Source organism: Panthera tigris, chromosome C2, assembly GCF_018350195.1.
Source record: "Panthera tigris isolate Pti1 chromosome C2, P.tigris_Pti1_mat1.1, whole genome shotgun sequence".
In the NCBI taxonomy this organism is placed as follows: Eukaryota; Metazoa; Chordata; class Mammalia; order Carnivora; family Felidae; genus Panthera; species Panthera tigris.
The window spans coordinates 30651378-30679352 of record NC_056668.1 but is presented as its reverse complement, the minus strand read 5'-3'; the positions used below and the strand labels follow the sequence as shown (position 1 = coordinate 30679352).

The following is a 27975-nucleotide window of genomic DNA, read 5'->3' as shown; positions in this document are numbered from 1 at the left end:
AGAGGATCGTGGCAACAAATTTTGAAGACCTTAGCATATGAGCTACTTAGCACCTTTTTGTCTTTTATTTGGGCCACTCGTTAACAATGATAGAACTAGATTTAAGTTATCTCTCAACATGTCAACTCTCAAGAACTGTCTACTCTATAAGATATATCATGTGAGGATAAGGACCATCTCTCTTTATATTGGTATTTTATTTTTAATATCTGCCATAGTGGCAGGAACACAGGACATACTTAATAAATCTATGTTGAATGACATGTAGAGAACTGAAATGACTAGTTCAAAATCCTAATTTCCAGTTAGCAGCATAGTTCCTGATTTCACTAATTGTGTATGAATAGTCCTAAAAACAAAATGTATTATGAATATTGTCATTGTGGTTAGTAATGACTTCCTTAAAGCTTAGTTTTATTCAATATTCTCTAGTACATGCTTTTAAAAACACTTAGGAGGAGCGCCTTAGTGGCTCAGTCGGTTGAGCATCCGACTTCAGCTAGGGTCATGATCTCACGGTCCGTGAGTTCGAGCCCCGTGTCAGGCTCTGTGCCGACAGCTCAGAGCCTGGAGCCTATTTTGGATTCTGTGTCTCCCTCTCTCTCTGCCCCTCCCCCGTTCATGCTCTGTCTCTCTCTGTCTCAAAAAAACAAATAAATGTTAAAATTTTTTTTAAATTTGTTAACGTTTATTTTTGAGACAGAGCATGAACGGGGGAGGGGCAGAGAGAGAGGGAGACACAGAATCCAAAATAGGCTCCAGGCTCTGAGCTGTCGGCACAGAGCCTGACACGGGGCTCGAACTCACGGACCGTGAGATCATGACCCTAGCTGAAGTCGGATGCTCAACCGACTGAGCCACCCAGGTGCCCCCCCAAATTTTTTTTTAAAAACACTTAGGAAAGCCAAGAAAACAAATGACAACATTTTGAATAGCACAACTTACCTCCACGTCCAAAATTCCCAATCTCATTCGGGCCACTATTGCTATTGTTTACTGGTAAACTCGTGGCTGGCCACGAATCTGCAAGCCATGGATAACTGGGATCACCAGCATTTAGAAGACCAGGACGGCTAAAACAGAAATTAAAGGGAAATCAACCCATGGAGCTCAATGAAAGATTTGGACACTTGTCTCATGCACAAGATTAAAGAATTGAGGAAGCTTTTAATTCACTTCAAATGAAAATGTGTAGGTTCTCGAGAATTAAGGAAATTCAGTGGTTAAGACTATATATAGCCTGTCAGTAGAAGCAGAAGCATTCTGCCTGGGATTCTGCTGACATCCAAATGAATTTAGTTGTCTGCCCTGAAACTGGTGGGAATTGGCAACATAGCAGGATCCTGAAACAAGGTTTGATGATAAATTGGCACCTCCAGGGAACAATTGCTCAGAGTGACTGCTCAGTATCAGCCATTTCCAGGACTTTGGGCTATTGCTTCCTCGATTCCTGCAGCCCCCATATTTATCTGTCCCCCGTAGGCTGTAATCCCTGTTATGAGCCCTCACGCTTGATTTAGAGGCAAAGAACTTGAAGAAAATTAATGAACAGTATTTATATTGTTCCATCAATAGCACATTTCCAAATTCTCCAAATTGCAAAATATTAGGGGTATAGGAAAGATCTTTAAGGTAATTAAAGATTCACTGTGATCTCATCCAGCATGTGAGTAGAGACTACGAGAAAAACTTCCCTCACATCGTATTTAATAAAGAATTCCTATTTTTGATATAAAAGATGGGAATCCGATTCCTTTCCAGATTATTAGCATATTTACAAAGAAACAGCAACATCTATAATCATTGTACTTTATTTTTGATAGACCATTTCTGTGCAGTCCCTAAGAGAAACATGTGTTTCTATGGAAACCGCAATAAGAAGATCCCACTGCTTACTTGCTACATGCACTAGCTCTCATTAGACCTAATCTCTTTTTGCTAAAATATTGATTAAATGGGAGATTGGAAGTTATTACCAGAGCCTAATTACAATCTCCATATTGGCAAAGGGAAAATAGATGAGGATATATGGGTTTGTTATCAGCTTTTATCAATTTCAATTGAGTATCCAAAGTTGTGGAATCCAGTCCTATCAATCTACAGCCTATTCATCATCCATGAATCATTTACTTTGTGATCGATTATGTGTAATTGTTCACTCACAGCAATTTAGTGAGAGCCAATAAGGAGTCTTAAACAACAGCAACTTCATTTGCTAATGTCTAATTAATGCAATAAACATCCTGCTAACAAATGAACACATTCCTTGTGATATTTACTACTAATTTCTTCAGGGGCATCTGGGAGATATGAAACATCTGGACTTGATTCCTCTAAAGTGCACAACAGATAGATCATTAAACCTTGTGGTAAGCCATTTAATTCCTCCTAGAATTCTCAGACTTGTAAGTGATCGTTTATTACAATAATAGCCTTTACTATAGCGTTCTCAGTCCTGATTAAACTAAGAAGAAGAAAGAATCTTCTTAGCATACCTCCCATTGCTCATTAGTCCTCCATCTCCTCTTTGAAATGTAACTGTTAACAAAAGAAAGACACACACAAGTAGTCAATATTAATTACAATTAATAACAGCTACATACTGGTCCTTACTTTAGGGCTGAGGCCTCTGGGATTGTAACAAAATATAAGTAACATAATCATACAGAGAATAAGAAGCAGTGGTTTGGCCCAGGGCAAAGCCATCGTTTAATAAGACATCTAAAAATACTTCAAGCCAATTGTATGGTTAAGTCAAAAGGGCAATTTGTACTTAGAGGTCAAAAACTGTTACAACTGGAATATATAGTGGCAGTGGAAGATTACATGCATTAATGGGGGATTATCAAACCATGACTTTTAATCTTAATATGTGGGTGTCCTAATTAGAAGGCACAACATAAAATGCACATAATAGAAATTGAAGCAAAATCATTCATGGGGCGCCTGGGTGGCTTAGTTGGTTGTGTCCTACTTCAGCTTAGGTCATGATCTCATGGTCTGTGAGTTCGAGCCCTGCGTTGGGGTCTGTGCTGACAGCTCAGAGCCTGGAGCCTGCTTCAGATTCAGTGTCTCCCTCTTTCTCTGCCCCTCCCCGCCTCACATTCTGTCTCTCTCTGTTCCTGAAAAATGAATAAAACTTAAAAAACTTTTAGAAAGAAACAAAATAGTTCAAACAGGCAATAATATTCTGCCAGTGAAAAAGATAAACAGGTATTGATTGACGACATATTCCTCATCATCACAGATCCTTTGAAGGACACCATTAATCACTATGAGTTGAACAACTACAGTTACAATAGACATAAACTATAATTAATAGAGAATAATGCGCTGAGTGCTTTGTTTTATCATCCAACCTTCACAAAAAATAAAATCTTCAAATATTTGAGACTGAGTCTATTTAAATTGTATGTAATAATTGTAAAAACTTAAGTCCTTTATAAAACTCTTGAACTTATTAGTCACACCAACAAGCATCCCATAGAATTAAAGCTGGAGAATCTACTCCCTCCAGACACTAGATTCCATTCCACAAAGCTATCAACATAAAAATGGGTTTCAAGGATTGGCCAAAGAATGTAAATATCAGTTAGGATCCATCATTTCTTTTCCAAAACCTTTGAAAAGCCAAACATATTTGGTATTCAAAATGTTTCAGATTTCAGAAAGGTAATATAATGCATTCTACAGAGAGGATCTAAGACAAAAACTCTATTCAAAGGTTTTTTTAAAATATGTTTGCAATAAAATACAAATATTCATGATTAGTGGGATAAAATCTATAAATAGTTTCACATTGGCATGGATCAAATTTTGCCTCTCAAAGAGTTAACTCTAAGATCATGGAAAAATTTTGCTGTTTAGTTTATGGATTGCAAAATGGCAATTCTGACTAAAATGAACATAGATCAGCTAAACCCATTCCTGGGGATGAAGAAAAAAACTGATGGCTACCAGAGGGGAGGTGGGTGGGAGGAAGGGGGAAATAGGTTATGGGGATTAAGGAGGGCACTTGCTCTGCTGAGCACCAGGTATCATATGGAAGTATTGGATCACTATATGGTACAACTGAAACTAATATTACATTGCATGTTAAATAACTGGAATTTAAATAAACACTAGAAACTTTAAAAAAAAAACTAAGAAAAAAAAAACATTGCATAGATGTGAATCCAGTATATCCCATATTTGGAATCTACAAATTATATTTACCACGATTTCCTAATGAGTAAATGTAAAAATAAAAGTTTATGAATTGATTCATATATATGTATATACATACATATATGTATGTATATATACACACATATATATGTATATATATATATGTATATATATACATACATATATGTATGTATATACATATATGTATATACACGTATATATATACATACATATATGTATGTATATACATATATGTATATACACGTATATATATATATATATATACATATATGTATATATATATTTTAATTTGGTAGACAGAGAGAGCACTAGTAGGGGACAGGGACAGAGGGAGAAAAAGAAGAAACTTAAGCAGGCTCCATGCTCAGTGTGGAGCCCAGTGTGGGGCTTGATCCCTAGACCCTGGGATCATGACCTGAGCTGAAATCAAGAGTCAAATGCTCAACTGACTGAGTCATAATGTTAGGGGACATTATTCCCCCCAAGAATTGATTCATATCTTAAATACATAGAGCCTATATTGTCACTTAAAATATACAGACAGTAAATCATTTTAATTTGAATAATCTCTCCATAATTCATTTTTCCTCAAGTTTTTGCTATGAAATATGATTGCTCTTTAAATTTTGTCAATTTTCAAATTCAGTTCCCCAGTCCCTTCCTTAAGGTCATCCAAGGACATATCTCTCACAACATCATAATTAGGTGACATGATCATGATCATGATTCCCAGGGTCTGTCAGGACTTCAGAAACATCTTGTTGGCACCTGAACTACATTGCCTCCTCAATTTTTCAGGTAACATCTCAAGTTCATTACAAAACAGTCCTGACATATCCTTTGCATCTGCCCAGAACTGGCTTTGGACATCTCCTCAGAGAAGATGAAAGGACACTGATCGCCACTCTATTTCCTGACAAGCTCGCTTAAGTGATGGGAGACAAGAATCAGCAGTGGCCCATACCACATTGGGTCCCATTAATAACCGCCTTTAACAAAAACAAAAAAAGGATTAATTTGAAACAATTGATAAAGAAAATATTGAGCACTGGAGATATTAAATAAAGTCCTGATTAAGGAAAAAAATGTGCACACAAAATGTGAAAACAGTACAGCTACTTAGCTTTTTTCCATGTGATGTGACTTTCTAGTTATGTGGTTTTTTTTTTAATGGGCTATCAAGTGAATGTTTTACTCTACTAAAAGAGAGTTAAGATAATGTTGTGAATATCATTGTGAATATGCAAATAAGCAGGCACTGATAGGCTACACCTCAAAATGTGCTATTTCAAAGATCTGTGGAAACAAGCTAAGTATTTTTCCTAATTTAGATGCTCCTTCGTCCCCATCCAAACTTTCCGTTATTGTTAGAGCAATAAGTGATATTAGAGGGAAAAAAAAGGCAACTGAAGCAGAGGCCCAAAAATTAAATTGCACTTTTATATACTACTGGTAAATTCTTCATAAAATATGAATTTTAAAGTTATAAGGCCACACTCAAAATTTTACCGAACAGAGAGCATTCAAATGGCCACTAAGCCCTGAAAGGATGCTCAGCATCACTGAATATCAGGGAAATAAAAATCAAAATTACAATGAGACACTACTTCATATCCATCAGGATGGCTACTATGCAAGACACAATAAATACCAAGTCTCGGCAAGGAGAGAAATTGGAACTGTAGTGAAATTGGAACGGGTGGCTCCTCAAAATTTAAAAATATAAAATTACCATATGATCCAACAATTCCATTTCTGAGTATATACCTGAAATAACTGAAAGCAAGGTCTCAAAAGATATTTGTAGACCCATGTCCATAGTACTGTTATTCACAATAGGTAAAACTTGGAAGCAATCAAAATGTCCATAGATGGATGAATAGATAAGAAAAGTGGTTTTATATACATACAATCCAGCTATAAGAAAGGAGAGAATTCTGACATGCTAAAACCTGGGTGAACTTGAGGACATTATGCTAAGTGATATAAATCAGTCACAAAAAGGCAAGTACTATATGATTCCACTAATAGGAGGAAGTTGGAGCAGCCAAAATCATAGACAGGAAGTAGAAAGGTGATTTCCAGGGATTAGAGCAGTGGAGGGGGAATGGGGTGTTATTATTTACAGGGTATAAAGTTTCAATTTGAAGATGAAAAAAATTTGGAGGTGGATGGTGGTGATGATCGCACATCATGAGTGTTTTTAATGATACCACTCTGTATACTTAAATATAGTCAAAATAGTATCTTTTATGTTATATGTATTTTAACACATAGAATACTGGGGAAATATCACCAAGGTTAAATTAAAGACGTGTTAGAGAATGGAGTCTATGCTAAGGACTCTATGCTAAATGTTGTGAGTAAAATATATTTAAATTTCAAAGCATTTAGGACATATCCATTTTCAATTTGTGTTCCAGTCATTATTAAAATACGTTTTCAAATGTTTCTAGACCTCTTTTGGCAAAATATTCCAAACAGACTCTTATCTTTGCACCTCTGCATACGAACTGTACAAAGGCAAAAATAAACAGGACATTATATAAATGCATGACCAACTTAAAATGGTCCAGAAGCAGAATTTGGTCTACATGAAAATTCTCTATTTTGTATGCTTCCATGACAAAAGAAACCCAAAAAACAAACCAAAAAAAAAAAAAAAAAAGAAAAAAAGAAAAAGAAACTCTAACTATAAAATGTTTGATTAGTTATCTTTGTAAAGAAAGAAAAAAAATATTATGACAAATATTCAAGTTTCCTTTTTACCACATACTCCAAACTTCTGGATTTGTTCCATCTTGAAAAGTAGACCAAAAGTAACTTTGTTGCATTAGACCATGAAATGAAAAGTAGACTAGAAATAAGGACAAGCAATTAGAACTCACAAATAGAAGTCATATATGGTGTTTTGATTTGCATTTTTCTCCTCGTCTTTTTTCATTTTCTTTCTTTCTTCCTTCTTTCCTCCCCCCATCCTCCTTCTTTCTTTTCTCCTTTCCTCCCTCCCTTTCTCTCTTTCTTCCTTCCTTCCTCCCCTGCTCCCTCCCTTCCTTCCTTCTTTCCTCTTTTTCTTTCTTTCTTTCTTTCTTTCTTTCTTTCTTTCTTTCTTTCTTTCTTTCCTTCTTTCTTTCCAGAGGGGGGAAAAATAAATGCCACAGAAAATTGCAAGCTATTTCTTCTGATTTGATTTGGCTTTCGTTTCAAAAAGATGTTGAACTTCCTTGAATTTAAAAGCAAGAGGGAGGGAAAGAGAGGTCGTTGGAAAATTTGGCTCTAGTCATGATTTTGATAATCACAGTGTAATAACTTTGTGCTTACCAGAGATAAATTTGAAATAAGTGTGAATCTTTACCAGGAACGGGTCCCTGCTAGTATATAAAGTTAAGAACTTTCAGGGAACAACATATAGAAGTTTTTTTTTTTTTTTTTTTTTTTTTTTTTTTAATCTAAGGCTAACTGGATCATGCTAAGATGTCCAAAAAGTTCTACAGACACCACAATCTGAAACATTTTAGAATTGCATTAAATATTTTGAATTTATTGCAATATTTATAAAGGAAATAAGGTAAAGAGATTTTGCAAGTTTATGTCATACAGAAAGTACCTCTATTATTATCTGACAGGATTAATCCTAATCTCATGCCTGCTAGAACTGAGGGGGAAGGGAAATGTAACTATGTGGTAAATTGACATTTTGAGGTAAGGAAGCTTTCAGAGTGCCTATCTCTAGTAGGCCACATTTTCCTACTCCAAATGGAAACTTTAATGTTGCCAGCCAAGCCTCATTCCCTCTCCTGATAAGCTAGTTCTCAAATATGAATGTAGATTAATCCTCTTTTAATAAGCATTAACTCAGCCCAGATAATCAGAGTATAAAAATTCCATCAAATCTTTTAGCTCTCTTTGGATAGTTTTGTCAAATAATTTATATTTTACCAACAGTTTTAAAGCTATGTAAGAAGTGTTTAGCATTTCATAATTTGCTTACTCAATAATATATTGTTTATATTTACTGAGTTTCATAAAGCCTGTTATTCTCAGAGGTAACATAATACTTATAAAGTATCATTCACCCCTTTAAAGGTGCAAAATATATACTTTCATTAAAAAGTTGATGACTTAAAAATTGTGAATAAGAAAAGTGAACAATGTAAGTTTGAAAAGAGTCATTAGCCTTCATGAGGATTATAAAATGGATATATATGAGTATGTATATTATATATACATATAGCAACATAGACCTCTCCTGTGAGCTACATGGTTTTTATTCAAACTTATGTTGTTTATTTATCTATTCACAAATACTGTTATACCTGTGATCAAACATTTACTCCAGATTCAAAAATCACCTCATATGCTCTGTTTTTTCTGCCCAAATCTTTTTACAATTCATTTGATGTTACAACAATTCAAGTGGTGAATTAGTCGAGCAGTCATGAACCTCACAAGCAGTGACAAGTAGACTTTTAGTGCTCAATGGAGCGTAAGATAAATAACATTGTATGATGCTGTATGAAAGTGTAAAATGATTTCACATAGAATATAAGGATTCCCTTTTTTGTTGTTGTTCAAGCTGCCTTTCTTTGCACCATATGCAAAGAGGTGACATGTGATTGTATCTGAAGAATTGGATAAATAGGAAACAATTGAATAAGAAGTTAGCATGTAACATTGCCCTGGGGAAATCTCCACTATCTGCTATGTAAAGAAACAAAGTATATTCAGGCCAAACTCTCCTCTCAGATCATTTAAATATATAAGTTTGCATTTAATTCATTATTTTAAGGTTATTTATTTATTTTGAGACAGCGGGAGTGTCAGAGAGAGAGAGAGAGAGAGAGAGAGAGGAGGAGAGAAAAGCCCAAGCAGGCTCTGTGCTGCCATTGGGCTTGAACCCAGAAATCGTGAGATCATGACCCGAGCTGAAGAGTAGGACACTTAACCAACTAAGCCACCCAAGCGCCCCTGCATTTGATACTTGATATTCATTTTTACAATGTAAGGTGTCATTCACTAGTATTCTATGATAAATATGTTAAATCCTCCGATATATGAAAAATATCAATACTGAGTAGCATGTTTTTATTTTATTTCCTTCTAAACATTCAAATATAATTTTCCACATGACAGATACACAAAAATTAGCTTTAAAAAAAGTCAGTAAGTTTTTGCCTGCACAGGGAAGGCTGCCTGCTGAGAGTTAGAATTTCCAACCTGAAAGATACTGAAATGTCTTCCCACTAGTTAAAATCTTCCCTGTTCTACTTCTAGTGGTAAGAGATTTGGAATGAAGCAGAGAAAAGGGAGTGCCGAAATCAAATTTTACCTGCTTTACAATTCTACTTAGAGTCAGTCAAGCTTTATTAAAATGCATGTATAGGGGCAGCTGGGTGATTCAGTTGGTAAAGCATCTGACTTCGGCTCAGGTCATGATCTCAAGGTTCCTGAGTTTGAGCCCCGCATCAGGTGAGCTTGAGCCTCCCCCCCCCCAACATAGGGTGAGTTCAAGTCTCCCTTTGGGTGAGCATGAGCCCCGCTTTGGGTGAGCACGGGTGCCCCACTGGGTGAGATTGAGCCCCGCGTCAGGAGCCTCACTTTGGGCTCCATGCTGATGGTGCAGAGCCTGTGCGAGATTCTCTCTCTCTTGCCTTCTCTCTGACCCTTACTCAGTTGCACCCTCTCTCTCTCTCAAAAAAAAAAAAAAGTAAATAAAACAAAATAAAATAAAATGTGTGTATATATGCAATTTCACGAAATATATATTATATCTTAATATATATATAAATTGCACCAGATGTTTAAGTATAATCCAAGATCACAACTGAGGTTGGAAAGAAAGGAAATATCTTATGTTGCAAAATTAACCTAAATACTTATCCCAAAATAGACTTTGTGTTTATTTAGGGAAAACAAATTACCAATGCTGTCATGAATTAACAATAAAGTTTGGACACTATATAGACATTACCATGCAGTAAAAATGTGAAAACAGTAGGCTTTCCATTTTGTGAGGAAAATGACATTGCTTTCATACTGGTAAAATTTAAAACATTCCCAGAGAAGTTTTATGAAAACCAAAATATAAATAGAACCAGTACTAATCAAGTATATTCCCTATAAGTTTTATAACACACTTCAAAGAAAGAAAAAAATAGCCTTGTATGAAATCTTTGTGCTCCTACAACATCAGAAATTTAAAACTTTGATACATATTCCACTAATCATTCCTATTTAAAATCCCCATTTTTAAAGTTGTAGAAGGACAAGAATATAAAAATTTTAACAGGTGAAGGGTAAGATGTATACGGACGGAGATTATAAAAAAGATCATAAAGTCAGATATACATTGCTAGGTACCTGTGGTTTGGATTTTCATTTGCTTCTCACTTAGCAGAGAACATCAGTTGCTAGAAGGCAAATTATTAGTTGAAGGTAAATCCATTCTGGGAGTCAGCCATCTATCAATTAAGTATAAAGGTTTTGGAAGGCTGCTCTCTGGCTTGGCCTTATTCCAAAATATTTGAAGGGCATAGCACCTTCTGAGTTAGCAGTTCCTCTACAAGCAGATGGATATCAATCACAATGAGAAATGATAATAGGAACTGTACTATTCTTGTCAAGCTCAAAAACCAACAGATATTTTCAAATTAAATGCATAGGTTTTAAAAAGAACTGATGTTAAAAAAAAATAAAAGGGAGAAGAAAAAGAAGAACAAGGAAGTCTGATATAATTTTACTAAAAGCACAAACCTAAAAGTTAAGAGAGCTATGTTATTTGTAAGGAGTGAGGGAATGAATGTGGGGGATAAAAATGCAATGCCTCCAATGTGGATATCTTAGAACTTTGCAGTGAAACTAGCACGGTCAATCTTTTATTATTTTCACTTAGGTCAAGCAAAGGGATAAACATAAACTAGTCCATGAGTTAAGTCAGTTCTTCCCTATGATTTAGATGATTTGTACGTGCATCACAGGGATGAACTGTAACATGGTGATTGATTAAATAGATGGGTTGATGGACAATACCTACAAGGAGTGAAAGTAGAGGACTGGACTCCAGGACAAGAAGTACATTAAATATCACGAATGTTCAAGACTCTGACACTTGGCAGTTATTACCTAGTATTCCTTGCTGGGAAGAATGCCTCCCTGATGTGGTGAGATAGCACTCAGAATGATAAAACACAAGGGAGAAACCATCAGCGACCAATGGAATATGAGAATGGGAGAATGATTGCAAGTCACAAAGTTTGGAATCCCCTTTTCAATGGATACACTATACTGCTTTCTCTAGTCTTTGAAACATATTCTAACCAGTAAATAATAAGCTTTATTTTCATAAGATACAGATATGAGCCATAACGTTAGAATCAAATCATCATATTTAAACACTGTTAAATAACCAGTAAGACAACCAAGTGGGTGCTATCCCTTCCATTTTGCAGTATTTAGACATTATCAGTGGCTTAGAAGCCTACAAGCTACAGCAGCATATAAGCTTAATAAACTATGAAGTTTCTGTCAAAATCAGTTATTAAGACATTTATAAACATTTAAACTTAAAATTAAAACTAGAAATAGAGGACTGAATAAAATGTGTCAAAAAATTCTAAAATGTTTGTAGGATGATGTTAAATGAAAATTATTCCCTTCTAAATTCTAGAAAGTGTGAAATATTGTGAGACAACTTATTTTTATGATTGTTGTTAGAGGAAATACTTAAAATGAATTGCAATTAAAATGATTATTAACTATAGCTTCATTACTGAGTTCACTCTTCTAATCACTGACTTGATAATTCCACCCCCTCCCCTATCTCCTCTGCCTCAGAAATGTTTTGAAGGTCACAATTTTTGACTCCTTGAAATTCTGTTTCAGACTCTAAAAAGAAAACATTTTTGCAAATAGAATATCTAGGATCTTCTTTTTCTTCTGCTGCTTCTTTTCCTTCTCCTTTTTCTTCCTTCAAAAATGATGATTGGTTACCTTGAAATACACACCCTCTTTAAGTGATTATTAAGTCATTTAATTCATGCCTCATCAGTCTTATTAATTGTGATGAGATTTTTTTTTGCTTATTTTTATTTGCCGTCCGGGACATGTCCTATTGTAATCTGCATCTTGAAATACTAAAAGCTATATTTTAAATATTTTTGTTCTTACTGAGCATGTTAGTAACGCTCTTGCCTAAATCCACTTCTCAAATAATGGCTGCAAAGCATGCAGTCTGTGTGTGTGTGTGTGTTTGTGTGTGTGTGTGTGTGTGTGTGTGTGTGCTGTGCTTGTGAGTGACTGTTTTGAAGAACTACTTGAGAAAAAAATGGTTACACATATCCATGTGCATTCTTGTTGCACTTCATCGGAGATACAAGCAAAAAGCTTGCCTTATGTTTATAACGTAATATGGTGAAAAGAGATGCATTAAAGCATGTTGTTTATAATTGCATTTTACAGAGCAGGTGTTTAAAACAAGCCCAAAACATCTATTCATTCATTCGTTCATTCACTCATTCGTTATTCAATTCCATTCCTTCTCTTTCATTTCCTTACATTCCTAAAGATAAGAGGTTTTCTTAGCTAGAAACAGTCTCTTACCAGCATAATTACTGAGTCCCTTTCTCTTCTTTCTTCGCCAATACAACCAGATGCTAAAACCCATCAAGATTACCCAGCAGGCACCACCAATACCAGCTATAAAGGCTGGTTGCTTCACAACATCAGTGATTTGTTCAGTTATGCTGTTATTGTTTTCAGTAATGACAACTTCATTACGTCCCCCTGTGGAAGAAATAATAGTTTTAGTAAACATTATTATGAAAGTAAACACAGGAATACATACATGGTGTACCAAAGGCAGAGAAAATTAGAAAATTCCTATGAAGGCAGGTAATAATTGTGCTCTGAGCCTGTCAAAATTATTGATAAGCGTATATTATACGTCTCAGAAGAAGAGTCAAGTTATGAGTTTAAAATGTGATTAAGAACATTGCTCCCTTATGCTTGGGGTTACTATGAATAGATTCAGAACTGCTTCTTGATTTATTGCCTTATAAATAAGTACTAATGCAAGTGCTAGTGGGCAAAATAACAGCAACTTTTCTTCAGCCAAATAAAGCATATTTTAATATAGTCTTGCTAAAATAAAATTTTAAAAAGCAACTACAACATTCACAGGGTATTTATAAATTGTCTTTCCTCTATAGCACTGCCTAAGTTGAAGTGTTCAAGATTTAAAAATAGGTAACTTAATATTATCCTTAATATTCTAACAGGGAATTTATTTTGATCAAACAACCTTTAATTTTTTTGGAATGTATTAAAACTACTATATAAAATAATGGCAATTATAGAAGTATATTTTCATAGAGATTAGTGTCTATAATTAAAATGTCACAAAAAGATAAGTCTCACATATTCCTTTAAAACTAAACTAATTTGAAAATCCACTTGTAGGTTTAATTAAAAAGACAACTTTAAAATTAACTCTAAGGTCTATGTTACTAAAGTAAACATTTACTTTTTAAAATTAATTTATTTATTTTGAGAGAGAGAGAGAGAGCAAGCAAGAGATGGCCAGAGAGAGAGGGAGGGAGAGAGAGAATCCCAAGCAGGCTCTGTGCTGTCAGCATACAGCCCAACATGGGGATTGATCTCAGGAACTATAAGATTCGGGACCTGATCTGAAATCAAATCAGACGCTTAACCAACTGAGTCACCCAGATGACCCACTAAAATAAACATTTAAAGGTCCATAAATCTGGACTATTATTCTAGAAATACTCATGTTTTTTGAGAATTTAGACCTCTCAGAGATAATTAAAATCTTAATCCACATTTTAAAATAGTTAAAAACTCATGGAATCATAGTATCACTTAAGAGCAAAGATTTAGGTTAGGTGTTTATATAAGAGATTAAGAAATTTACACACTGATGTGAAATTATTTGTAATGTCAACATCATATCTTGTTAATTACTAATCAAAGGCTTTTTAAAAGAAATTGAAATCGAAATATAAGTGGCTAATTTCAACATATTACATCCAAAGATGTTCATTGTTTTAGTTATCATGGCACTACAATATATTAGAAAGAACACGGTCTTTGAAGTTTTCTGTTTGAATATCATCCCTGCCACTTACTAGCTTAAGTAAGCAATAACCTCATGTAGGTCACTTAATCTTTTCAAGTACCTGTTTCTGCTAGTTGGCAACAGTCCTGTTTCAAATATTTGGGAGTGTTATTTAAGATAATGTATGTAAAGAGGCTGATAGGAACACAGTAGTTTGTTGATTCAAAATTAGGACCCAGGTATAGGTACAGGTTACTTTAAGAACCACTCACATAACTTCAGGGATGTAAGTTGTAAATTGTCCAGATGTGAGATCTGGAAAACCACAGATGACTTGTTTACTAGTTTCTTCTTTCTTTCAGGTCAGAAATTAACCTACATTTCCCAGACTCACTTGTAGTTGAAGTGAAACAAAGCGACTGAGTTATTGGCCAATAATACAGCAGGGGCACAAGTTATTCATACTACTTCCAGATCTGACCCAGACACTACTGTAACAATACTTGACATTCTCTTTCCTTCCTAATGTTAAATAGAAAGAGGGGATCTTTGGAGGATTCTGACCCCGCTCAAAGATGGCACAGCTAGTGACTGGAAGGATTGAAATTCCCTGAATAACTGTGGAGTAGAAGCCCCACCCATTCTGCTACTCCACACTAGACAGGGCTATGAATAAGAAAAAACAAACAACCTTTATTTTTTAAAGCCAATCAGTACATAGGCTTGTTTCTTACAGCTGCTAGTATTTTTGTTATGCATACTTATATTCTATTTCTGAAATGTCTTTTGTGTTAAATTCTAGATGTGAAAACCAGATTCACTTATGTAATAAACCTGGTTAATTTTTCCAACCTATTTGCCCTTTATTATTATATATATAAACTTAGTTTAAAATGTATTTAAAGGGGCACCTGGCTGGCTCAATTGGTTAAGCATCTGACTTCAGCTCAGGTCATAATCTCATGGTTCATGAGTTCAAGCCCTGCATTGGGCTCTCTGCCTCTCCCCTGCTCACTTGCCCTCTTTCAATTATAAACATTTTAAAACATGTATTTAAACTGAGCTCATATTTTCAATATGAGACATACACATATCTGGCGATTTTTCTAACTACTAATAGTTACTAAAAAGAAAACAAACACCTTATAGAACAAAGAGAAAAGAAAATGTGTCCTTCATTTGTGTAAAAGGTCCATAAAATATCATATTTGGTATAGTGTGATATATATGTTACCCAAGGTTTATTACTATTTCTTATGGTTCTGGTATTTTTGAAAAATGTTGTCAGTTGGACTAATTAGAGTATAGACAAGGGATGCATGTGACCTGTAACGCTCCATTGTTCTTGCAGACAAAAAATATAATGAAATGTAATGTCTTTCTCCCATTGGAGAGTAATGAAGAACAAAACTAATTTGTTGGACTAAAAATTAATTAGACACATCAGATTCGATTGTACCTATTACTGTGAAAGTTTGCAGCTGTTCCACATATTATTACCAACTATATAAGGTAAGCATTAAATGGCCAAATGATTAAAGAAACAATAGATATATTATTAAACAAGATTGCTTGAAAATTTTAAGTCAAAATAAATTTGTTACATGGCATACTCTTTGATGCTTACATATGTAAATATATGTGGTTGCATTTCTGTATCTGTAAATGCAACAGTACAGAACTATGGACACTTTGAGGTAAAAGTCATCTTACCAGTGGAAAATACAGACAAAAGAACAATATTGCCTTTAAACTTGTGTAAGGCTATTTATTATCTTTATACAATATTTTAATATTCCCTTAATGGAACTTTCTGGAATGAAAACTAAACTGAGAAGAAATAGATGAAACTGTGCATAGTCTGGTATGAGACAAATCTAAAGTTATCGCCATAAATTACATCAAATGCCAACACATGATTTAATTAAAGCAAAGTGGAAGTGCGGTAGAGCTTGAGTCCCTTTGAGTGCTGTTTCTAGTACTGACTAGAAAATAGAGAAAGCACAGATTGAAACAGAAAAAGAGATTAGCCATCCTAAATCACTTTTCAACTAAGGAATAACAGTTGTGTAGATAAGGTTATCAGACAAGATGTTAAGGTAGACGTGCTGGAGTAATTAAAGAAACAATTAAAGGCTTCTTCCGTACAACAGTAGATATTAAAAAGAAATAAATCTCTTGAGGACACATAGCCTTTTCTGCATTGAATTGTGCGTGTGTGTGCATGCATGTGTTTTTATGTGTGAGTGCATGTATTTATTTTCAATTCTATTTGATTATAGCTTGAATATTGCATATTCTAGCTGCTTGAACAGAAGATAGAAATAGTGTTTATTACATGTTTTTATTCATAGAAAATTTGGAAGCAGTTATATGATACACTAAAATAACCCAAAAGGTACTAGCTATACATTTGAACACAGTCCTTTTAAAATGATAGAAATTTAAGAAAACTTTATTTTTGATTTAAAATACTTTAAATTAGCTTTCTTTTTTAAAAATTACTATACAAATTGGATCCTGAGAAATTTAACAGAAACCCATGGGGGAGGGGAAGGAAAAAAAAAAAGAGGTTAGGGTGGGAGACAGCCAAAGCATAAGAGACTCTTAAAAACTGAGAACAAACTGAGGGTTGATAGGGGGTGGGAGGGAGGGGAGGGGAGGTGATGAGCATTGAAGAGGGCATCTTTTGGGATGAGCACTGGGTGTTTTATGGAAACCAATTTGACAATAAATTTCATATATTAAAAATAAAATAAAATTACTATACAATTGTTAAAATTCTTAATTGACATCACATGAGCTTGGTTAAATGGTATTCTTGTAATGTTGTACTTGCTTCCAAGTATAATAAATCCCCCAAATATGGGGAACAACACAAGTAGTCCTACAAAAAAGAAAAAAAAAAACCTTCCCCTGCTTGAGAATTTTACTTATAAATAAAGGTAATAGAAAAAACAGGAAAAAAAAATATAGATACTTGATAATCTTTGAATTAGACATATTACATTTCATATATGCAAGAGAGAGCAAAAAAACCTTAAAGCTTTGTTTACTTATCTGGAATTTCTCATAGAAAACAGTGCTTTTTTAAAGATATTTCATAAACATTTTTTCAGGGAAAAATTAATTGCATATATATATATATATGCATACACACATTATATATATGTACACACACACACACATATGTCAGTTAAATCCTTTTGGGTGTACCTGTATTTTTCTCTTATTCCAATTTATTTTAGAAAATCTCAGAAGGGCAAGACTGTAGGTTCCCCTCAGGTTAAGAAATTAATTCAGTCTGTATGACTAATTAAGAAAGGGAAGGCAATTTAAAGGAAAGTTAATACTATAACTTTTCTCTTTAATTCTTTTAATATATAAAAGAACAAAAACTTGGAGGAAATAAAAAATCAACAATATGACTGAATGTTAAATCTCTTCATATTCAATAAATACTTTGTAATAAGAAACAATTTTCCAGAAATTGGCAGTGTGCTCTGTGTGTATCATTTCAAAAATAAAACAAACAGAAATCAATGGAACTGGCATATTCTTTTTTTTAATGTTATTTTTCAAACAGGGAGAGAGAGAGACAGTGAGAGAGAGAGAGAGAGAGAGAGCAAGGGAGGGACAGAGAGAGGAAGGACAGAGGATTTGAAGTGGGCTTTATGCTGACAGCAGAGAGCCCAATGAAGGGCTTGAACTCACAGCCTATGAGATCATAACCTCAGCTAAAGTCAGACACTTAACCAACTGAACCACTCTGGTGCTCCCTGAGACATTCCACTGTACCAAACTCTCAGCAAATATTCTTAAAATATGTAAACTCTAGGAAGAGTATTTTTTTAAGAATTAAAGATACTAATAACCAAATGAAAGCAGAAAGAACTAAAAGGATTTGTCTCTTGAAAGCAGAGAACTCTAGGGGAAATCTGTACTTTTGAGGCTTTCTTTTCCCCTTGAAGATTTCAATCCCTACAGCGCTGGGCAGCTAGGACCCAAGTTGCAATCCTCAATTGTACTGGTCTGAGGTGTCAGAGGATAGTGTTCTGAAATGACAGAATGACTGAAAAATTTCACTGGGAAGCCATGTGAAAGAGCCACAGGAAAATGATGTTCCTAAATCCCCAATCGACACTCTTCCCCTCCCCCCACCCCCGCAGAATCCTAAGCTTAACCCTTAGTTGCATGAAGAATGAAGATTCCAAACATCTCATGAAAATCAAAAGCTAGAAAGCTGAAAAGGCTACACAGACTTTCAACAGATGTCCACTGCAAAGATTGTGTTCAAACCTCAAATTTCATCAAGTTGGGAAAACAGATAAACATATTAGGTTTTTCACTGAACCCTCCTGAGAGCCATGATTTAGAAGAAAAGATAATGTTGAGATTTTGCTTGAGAATAAGGTCAAATATAAACAGCCCTATACTAACAAATGTAAAATCCAAACCACCACAAGATCAAGATGATCAGCCAGTAACATAACTTACTTTAGAACAAAACCCAACTTTCTTTAGAAGATCACAAAATTTTACAGTATGCATCTGCAATATCTAGTATACAGTAAAAAAATACTAAACATGCAAAAATAAGCAAAATAACAGCAAAAGAAAGAAAGAAAGAAAGAAAGAAAGAAAGAAAGAAAGAAAAAGGCACAAACAACAGGAAAAAAATGACCAAAGGTCAAGAGAAAAGGTAATCAATAGAAACAGACCATAAGATGATACACATGTTGAAATTAGGAGACAAGGACATTAAAATGGCTATTACAATATGTTCATGGACTTAAATTAATAGAGTCATTATGAACGAATATATGAGGGATGAAAATGTAAAAGAAAAACAATGGAAAGAGTAGAACACAAAAGTGTATTATATAAAATTAATAATTCACTGGATATTTTCATTTCTGCCCATAAAGAAATAACAGGTATGGGACATGTAATCTCACCATAAATAAGTAGAAAACTAAGCAAATATGTAAAACAAAAGGGAAGCATTGTGAAAAAAGGGAAATAAACAAGGGAGATCATATTATTTTCATAGCTTTTGGTCAAATGTGGCTAAGTTAAAGAAATACAGGAATTCAGGGACACTAAGGAAATTGAATTTATGGAACAAAATATCTGAAAAAAAAATGAGTAACATAAAATACTTTCCTTAGTTTTAATTTACTTAAAAGAGAATTAATGATTTAAAGTGAAGCAAAAAGTAATACCTTAGTTTGTATATTGGTGTTTATTATATGTATAAGAGTAAAATTTTAACAATAGAAAAATATTGAGAGCAAGGAAAATGGAATTATATTTTTAAGATCCTTATAGGCAAATCCTAGAGTAACCATTATTAAAAAAAAATAGTGGATATAAACTATAATATAGAGAATTATTTAATTCATCCAAATGAAATTGGGAACTTAGGAAAACAGGAATAGAGTTAGATAGAAAACAAATAGCAAGATGGTAATTCTAAGCCAAAACACATCACTGATTACATTAAAGATAATGGTGTAAGCATTCCAATTAAAAGATTGTCATATTTTTAAAAACTTTTTAAATGTTAATTTTTGAGAGAGAGAGAGAGCGCATGAGCCGGGGAGGGGCAAAGAGAGAGGGAGACACAGAATCTGAAGCAGAATTCAGGCTCTTAGCTGTCAGCACAGAGCCTGATGCAGGGCTCTAACTCACCAACTATGAGATCATGACCTGACCTGAAGTCAGATGCTTAACCAACTAAGCTAGCCAGGTGCCCCAAGACTGTTATATTGAATTTAAAAAAGAGTTAACATGCAGTTTAAATAACAGAAATGTACAGTTTCTCTGTAAAAGGATGGAAACAACACAAGCCATACAAACACTTATAAGATAATTAGCTATTAGTATAGCTATAGCTATATAACACTTATAAGATAATTGGCTATTAGCTAGTATAAGACAAACTAAATTTCAGGAAAAAGATCTTACTGGCTTAAAAGTGGGACATTCCATTGTGATAAAGGGTAAGTTCATTAATAAGATATAACAACCCTAAAATGTATTCACTTAAAAGGAGTAGTAAAAAACAAAAACGTATAGATGGAAATGAGAAATACCCAAATCTTTAATTACAATAAATTTCCAGACTCCTTTCTTATTGATTGAAAGAATCAATAGGTAGAAAATCAGTAACGACCTAAATAATACTACCAACTAATTTGACATGACATTTATAGAACATTCCACTGTAGAACAGAAATATATACATACTTTTCAAGTGCACAAGGAACATTCATTAAGACCAAATGCTTGGCCATAAAATAAGTCTCCATATTTAAAGGCTAAATTCATACAATATACATTCCCTGAACTCATTGGAATTAAATTATAAATCAGAAAGAAAAACCTATCTGAAAAATCCCAAAACATTTGGAAATATAATGATATGCTTCCAAATAACCTCTACAAAGTAAAAAAAGTCCTTTGGGGAAGTGAAAAGTATTTTCAACATTGTGATAAATGGAAACATAACACCTCAAAATGTGTAAGATTCAGCTGAACATGTGTTTAGCAAGAAATGTATAACTTTATATATCCATATTAGAAAAGAAGAAAGGTCCAAATCATTGATATAAATATCTATCTTAAGAAGCAACATAAAAGTAAGTAGAAGAAAAAAGAGCAGAAATTAATTAGAAAGAAAATAGCAAAGTCAAAAGTTTCTACTTTGAAAAGATTAATAACATTGATAAATCCATATCAAGACAGCTTGAAATTGAAGGGGAGGGAGCAAAAAAAAAAAAAATGGAGGAAAAAAAAGAGAACACAAATTCTCATCATTTAAGCATAAAAGAGATGACATTACCACACATCCTGCAATCATCACAATTGAGTGTATTATAAATACGGAGGTAGTGCAAATAAGCATATGATTATAAATTCAACAATTTAGATGCATTAGACAAATTCAAAACCAAATGTCCATTTATCACAACCAATACAGGACTAATAAAATTCTAAATAAATGTAAATTCATAAATATAAATAGAATCCACAAAAAAAAAAACCTCTAGGCAGAGATATTATCACTGATTTCGACAAAATATTTAAGGAAAAAATAATTAAAAGGCCTACAAAAACTCTTACAGACTATAGTAGAGAAAGGAATACTTCCCAATCCCTTTTATAAAGCTAAACACTCTGATTCTAAAACCTGACAAAGACATTAGAAGAAAATAAATCTATTGATCAATATCCCTCATGAACATGGATGCAATTTTTTTTTTTACCAGATGTTAGCAATTAGATCCAGTAGTATCCAAAAAAACATATTTTGACCATGTGGGATTTAACCCAGAAACAAGTGCAAGATTTATTCACCTTTAAAACAATACAATAGAATTTACCATATTAAAACAAATAAGAAAAGAGATAGAATATTACTTGAATACACTCAGAAAAATATGTCACAACTATTAAAATAAATAAGTGAAGTGAGTAAGGTCAAAAGATAAAAGGGCAATATATAAAATTAACTTTATATATAATTTAAAACAGTTAAAAAAGGAAATTTTACAAACATACTTATAATAGTATAAAAAATCAAATAGGGACAGTTTAATAAACCATGGGATGATATACTTATTAAAATAAATAAGCCTCAAACCTCAAACCACATGCAATTACTTTAAGATGAATTATAGACATAATTATAAGAGCTAAAATTATAAAGCTGCTAGAAGAAAATATAAGAAAATGTCTTTGGTATGTGTAGGTAAGACACAATTTCTTAGAAAGCACTACACATAAAAGAAAAATGTGGTAAATTGTTGTTCACTAAAATTTAAAAATGTGCTGATCAAAAGACACTATTAAGAAAATAAATCCATAGACCAGGAGAAAATATTTGCAATACAAATATATGACAAAGATCTGTACTCAGAACAGAACTTCTTCTACCCAGTAACAAGAGACAAGCAATACAATTTTAAAAAGGCAGAGATTTGGAAATTTTACATAAGAAAATATGCAAATGGCCAATAAACACATGTAAAATTGTTCAACATCACAAGCTATCAAAGAATATTGACGTTTAAACGACAGTGAGGTAGTCTTTTAAACTCCTTAGAATAACTAAAATTATGGACTGGCAACTTCAAATAATGTAGATGTACAAAAAGTGAAAGTCATATTCTTTGTTAATGAGAGTATAAAATTATACAACAATATGAAAAAGTGTTTGCAGGTTTTTATACACTATGTCAATCCTATTACCCAGAAATGCCACTTCTAAATGTTTCCCTAAAGGAAATAAAAACGTATGTCCTCAAAAAGACTTACACAAGAATGTTCACTCTCTCAGGAGAAAAGCAGAGAAACAAAATATGATACATTCACCAGACTGAATACTGCTCGAAATAACACATATGGATTGCAAACCTGGGTAAATCTCAAAACACATTGTTTAGTGAAAGTTAGACACGTATTATTATATTTTGTCTGATTCCATTTAGATATATTTCAAGAACAGGCAAACACAATGCTACTAGGGAAAAATGTTCTGTAATGATGATAGTAGATTTGATAGGCAGTTCTTCTTGGGGCACCTGGGTGGCTTGGTAGGTCAAGTGTGTGACTCTTGATTTCGGCTCAGGTCATGATCTCAGGGTTTGTTGGTTTGAACCCTGCATGGAGCTCTGCCCTTACAGGGAAGAGCCTGCTTGGGATTCTCTATCTCCCTCTCTCTCTCTGCCCTCCTCAGCTCTCTCACTCTCTCTTTCTTAAAATAAATAAGTAAACTTAAAAAAAAATAGGGATTTCTTCTTCAGGATAATATCCTCTGATTAAAAAGTTTCTTCTGGCATGTTTCTGGTTAAATTTTGACATTTTCCTGGCTAAAAGGAAGTATGCAAGTTTGAAACATAATGCATTTTTTTTTCAGTAACTGCCTCATTTCCTATTATATTTCAACGACAACAAAATTATTCATGAAATTACTGATTGAAAATTATTTTCAAATTAACTTTCAGCATTTAAAGACTTAGTGCTAATAATTTAAAGAAGTTTGTGGGAATCTTAAGAGCACAAGAAATTGCTAATGATTTCTTCAAGAAGCCCTAGTGAGTCAGCCTATTTGCCTATATGATGAGGGCACCCTCTCAATCATTGCTGCATATCCACTCTTAGGATATAGGTTAAAAAAACCTACACACACTGGTACTTACCAATTATTATCGGCTGCGGTTCACTTTTTACTCCAATCCCTGCACTGGTACTAGCTGCAACCTCTACCCGGTATTGAATACCTGGGAATAATCCACCAATTATGACAGATCGAATGGCTGCATCCACAGTTTTGTTGATGTGGAATCGCGTTTCATTCCCCAGACACCAGATCTATAAAAATGTAAAGCGAATAACAAAAGAATATAAAATTATCCTTTCTGTTAAATTGATGAAATATTTTTTAGTAGTAACCAATCTATTCTCTAGGCTTATAGAAATATTTGTAAATGACATTTTCGAGAGCCTAATTTTGCAGTTTATTTATATATGTGTATGAGTGTTTGTGTGTGTGTGTGTGTGTGTGTGTGTGTGTGTGTATGTATTAAAGGAAGAACAATAATAAAAAAAGGAAGAACAATAAGGGAAGCTAAAACTATGCCATGTTCCTTTATACCTTATAATCAACACTGAATGCTCATCACACAATGATTCTTTTAACACTTCTGTAAAGTGGTCTTTGGTTACACACAACATTTGGGTATGGATTAAAACACATAAACTCCTCTGCTTAATTTATTTATCAAGATTTATTATGCATATAATCTATTAAAATACAGTGATTATGAGTTGTAATATCCAAGGTATATAGGCACACATCTAAGTAATTTATATTTTATTTAAGAAAATATTAACTTACCCAGAAGTAGTTAACAAGATTAATTGACCTAAGTTATAAGTATTGACTGAGATGAAATTAAAGCCAGTATTTACATCGACAGTAATAAATCTTAATATTGATCAAAACATATGTACACACACACATACACATGCATGAGAACAAAGTGGTGAAAAGTCTTTAAACACTGATGTGAGAGAACCTAGGCTTTTACCACAAGTAAGAATCACATTTTAAGGCATACTTTTTTTCTGGGATATGGGGATTTGTTACTGTCAAATGCATTACAAAAAGAATTACACTGTGAACATATATTTGTATTCGTAACACACAGTATTTCATAATCTACATATAGACACATAATTGGGAACACACATTCAGTTTGTTCCTGAAATGGGTAAATTCCTGACTTTTTATTTAAAATAATTCTTGTAAACTGTATATTTCTTTTATTTGCACAATGATATCTAAATTACTAATGTAGGAATATTTAGGCCTCACCAAAATATACACTTTGTTACCAAAATAAGGCAATCTCATATGAGTGAGAAAGGTTACAATTTAGGACAAAATTTATCATGTTATAATCAAAATCAGTATTTAAGTAAATGGAATTTTACTTAAATTTAGTTCCAGATAATACAAAAGTATAATCTTAACTTCACTAAAACACACACACGCACACACGCACAAGAATAGATCATACTTTGCTCTTAAAACAATGTGCTCTAATCCTTGTAAAACGTCATATATATATTTATAATTATAATTATGCTATTGTAAAACATATTTCATACACATGTTTCTTTATAAAGTGATGGGAATAATTTTAGAGTAAGTGCTTCTGTACATTGCTTGTTCCAGTAAGTTAACCTTTAACTTAGGAAAATTCTATTTTGAATTTATTATTTTTATTAGAAATAACAGAATTCAATCTGCAATGATTTCAGTGCAATTATTCAGCTTCATTTTACATAACAGCTATAAACTTTTGGGGTGAGGTGGGGTGTCTAGTTTTCTATTCTAATAGATCTATCTAGCATGTTAATTTTCAAAATTCCATAAATAACTATTAATAGCAAAAATCATAGTTTTGAATTTTTATAAGGTTTAATAAGGTGTTTTACTGTTGTATGTGTTCTAATCACATCACAGCTAATCAAAATTTTATTTCTCAAAGTTAGACTTCTTTTGTCTCTTAAACATCAAACGATGGCAAAAAGACAATGGATGTATACTGTTTCTAAACAGCAACAAATTTATCAGGAGCCTCCGCCTCCAACTTTCTAAACCTTGGAAGCATCTTTTTATGAGACCACAGTTTAAACATATCCCTGCTAAGGCCCATTACAAAGAAAGTTAATAACAATGATACAGGAAGTTTCTGGAAGGAGAGTTTCACTACCCACTCTTGAACCCAATCTCTCTAAATCTTTGAGGTTCTGAAATCATGCCATACTAAAAAAACCAAAGACCAAAAACCAAACACTCCACTGTTATGGTTTACTAGTCCAAGTGAGTTTGTGTATCTGTGTCTTGGGGTTCGTTTCTAACTCCTTATGCATTTGTTTCTTTACCTGTCATAAAACAATACAAAAATTACGTTACACACAGACTCAATCAGAGAGCCTTTGGAGACATGCTTCACACATGTGACACTGAGACTTGTTTGAGAAGCTTCTCTGTGAGCCTTTCTTCTTCACTCAGGCCCTACCTTGTATTCTTGGATAATTCCATTCTGATGGTCTGGAGGAGGAGGATCCCAGGAAACACTAATACTTGTGCTATTGTGGCTTCCAACTGTCAGCACAGTGACAGATTGTGGAGGGGCACTTGGGGCTGCAGAGGAAGTAATTAGAATAAACACAAACTGTAAGTCTTGATGTGCATTAATACCGCTTATAGAATATGAGGATAAGTAGCATGAGGTCTGGTTTCCAGTAGTTCTGAATTTGCATGTATTATTCAACAGTGACAGTTTTTTTTTAATGTCCTTTAAATATAATGGATAGATTTAAAGCAAATACAACAGCTGTGTTAATATGTGCTCAATAATAAATTTAACAACTTACATTCTAATGAGTGTTTTCTGTATGCCCAGTGCTGAGCTAAGTGTCATATTTAATTATCACACTAACCTCAAGAAGTAAAAACAACTCTTATCTCAGTTTTACAGAAAAGGAAAGAAGAGAGTACTGTCTAAGAAGAGAGCTGTCTAAGTCAATGGAACACCAAGGCAGAATTTGAACCCAGGGATGTGTGGCTATAGAACTTTGCTTCTTTTGACTCCAATAGGCTTTCTTTCTGGAACAAAACAAAACAAAACAAAACACCCCTTTCAAAAGTATTCTGAGAGGATGCTTTCCTCAAATTGTCATCAAACGTTTTCTCTGAGTGGTGTCATTAATGACAGTCTTTTTGTTTTGTTTTATTTTGTGTTTAATAAATCAAAATAGAAACACAGCAATAAATTTCACCAATATAAGAAAATATACTTTTTTTCATATTGGGAAAAATAATTAACATATACATAGTCTCATAACGTAAGATTTAAAACTTATATAGATGGGCAAGACTTTCTGAAGTTATAAATGAAAACAGTTCATGTTGGGTCAAATGTGAAATGGATAGGTTTTAATTTCCTATACTTCTCATTCTTTATGGTTTCTCCTATAACTAATTATAATCATACTGAGAAAAGATGAGTGAGAAAAAAAATTTCTGATTTTAGACTGCAGCATCTGCTCTCCAGTCTATCTGAGAGCTGAAAAATACTGATTTACAGGAATTTTATCAATTTTCAGTAAATCTCTGAGTAGGAAAAACAAAATGAAATACCATTTGAAACAAAAATCAAAGAATTTTGTGGCATTAAAGGATTTCTGTGTAAAAGGATCAATACTTTCATAACTCTAGAGTTTAATCCTTTGAACATATGTACAATTGAACGGTAAAAGATATTTTAAAAGCCTATTGATAAAGTCTCCCACGTTTAGTAAATTTGTCACTGAGGTATGACCATAGTTGCATCAAGATATTGGATATACACAGACATGGTAGCACAATACCACTCTTTATTATTCCTCTATAAGATAACATTGCTCCAACATAGGGCACAATGATATAAATCCAACCATGTGTTCACCAGTGTTGTGGTGCATTGAAAAATAACACTTTTGAAAACTGCTTTCTCATTTGCCTTGCTGCCTGCTTAGAGAGAAGAACATCATTCCTGCTCTCCTGACAGGTCAGTTATTCCAGGGCTCAGCTTCTTTCTACAGATGTGGAAGAGCCCAAATCACTGCTTGTCATTCCCACATGCACCCCAGCTGAGTTCCCGTTTTTTACCTTCCGAAGGCCACATGCATTGGAAATGAACGCATACCGAATGGTGCCAAATGTCTAGTCGAGAGGAAAAGTCTCACTACGGTGAGATTCATTTGTGGAAGGAAGTAGGCTTCAACTATAGCATTCTGTACCAAATTTGCCCACGGCACTCAGGAGTACTACATATTTTCAATATAAAGTAAATTTTAACGGTGGATGAAGATATTATTAATTTTTTAGGAATTTTTTCTTTACATATCGTACAAGTAGATTAATGGTATCTTTAAGATAAGTACTACGGCCCATGTCAGTGTATCACATTGTAAACCAATGTGAACATAACATTTTCACTGGGATGCTGATTAGAAGGTATGTATAACTTAACAGCTCTTTTGTCAAACATGAACATCTACATTAGCATAAGCAACCTACATACATTTTCTTAAGTTGTTCTCATATGGATTTATAAACAATGGCTTTTTACAGAGCTGTGCACATAAAATTA

General features: G+C 33.5%; 1 protein-coding gene across 1 annotated transcript in view; it reads right to left on the bottom strand.

Annotated features, from left to right (window-relative positions):
* The window catches only part of ROBO2 (roundabout guidance receptor 2), a 600254-nt gene that overhangs the window by 56075 nt on the left and 516204 nt on the right, over positions 1–27975 (bottom strand). The window contains exons 17-21 of the mRNA XM_042998321.1: positions 25858–25982; positions 23467–23638; positions 12787–12969; positions 2496–2538; positions 946–1073 (exon numbers count right to left, since the gene is read on the bottom strand). Coding sequence (XP_042854255.1) covers positions 946–1073; positions 2496–2538; positions 12787–12969; positions 23467–23638; positions 25858–25982 — 651 coding nt within the window. The remainder of the gene's footprint in view (positions 1–945; positions 1074–2495; positions 2539–12786; positions 12970–23466; positions 23639–25857; positions 25983–27975) is intronic.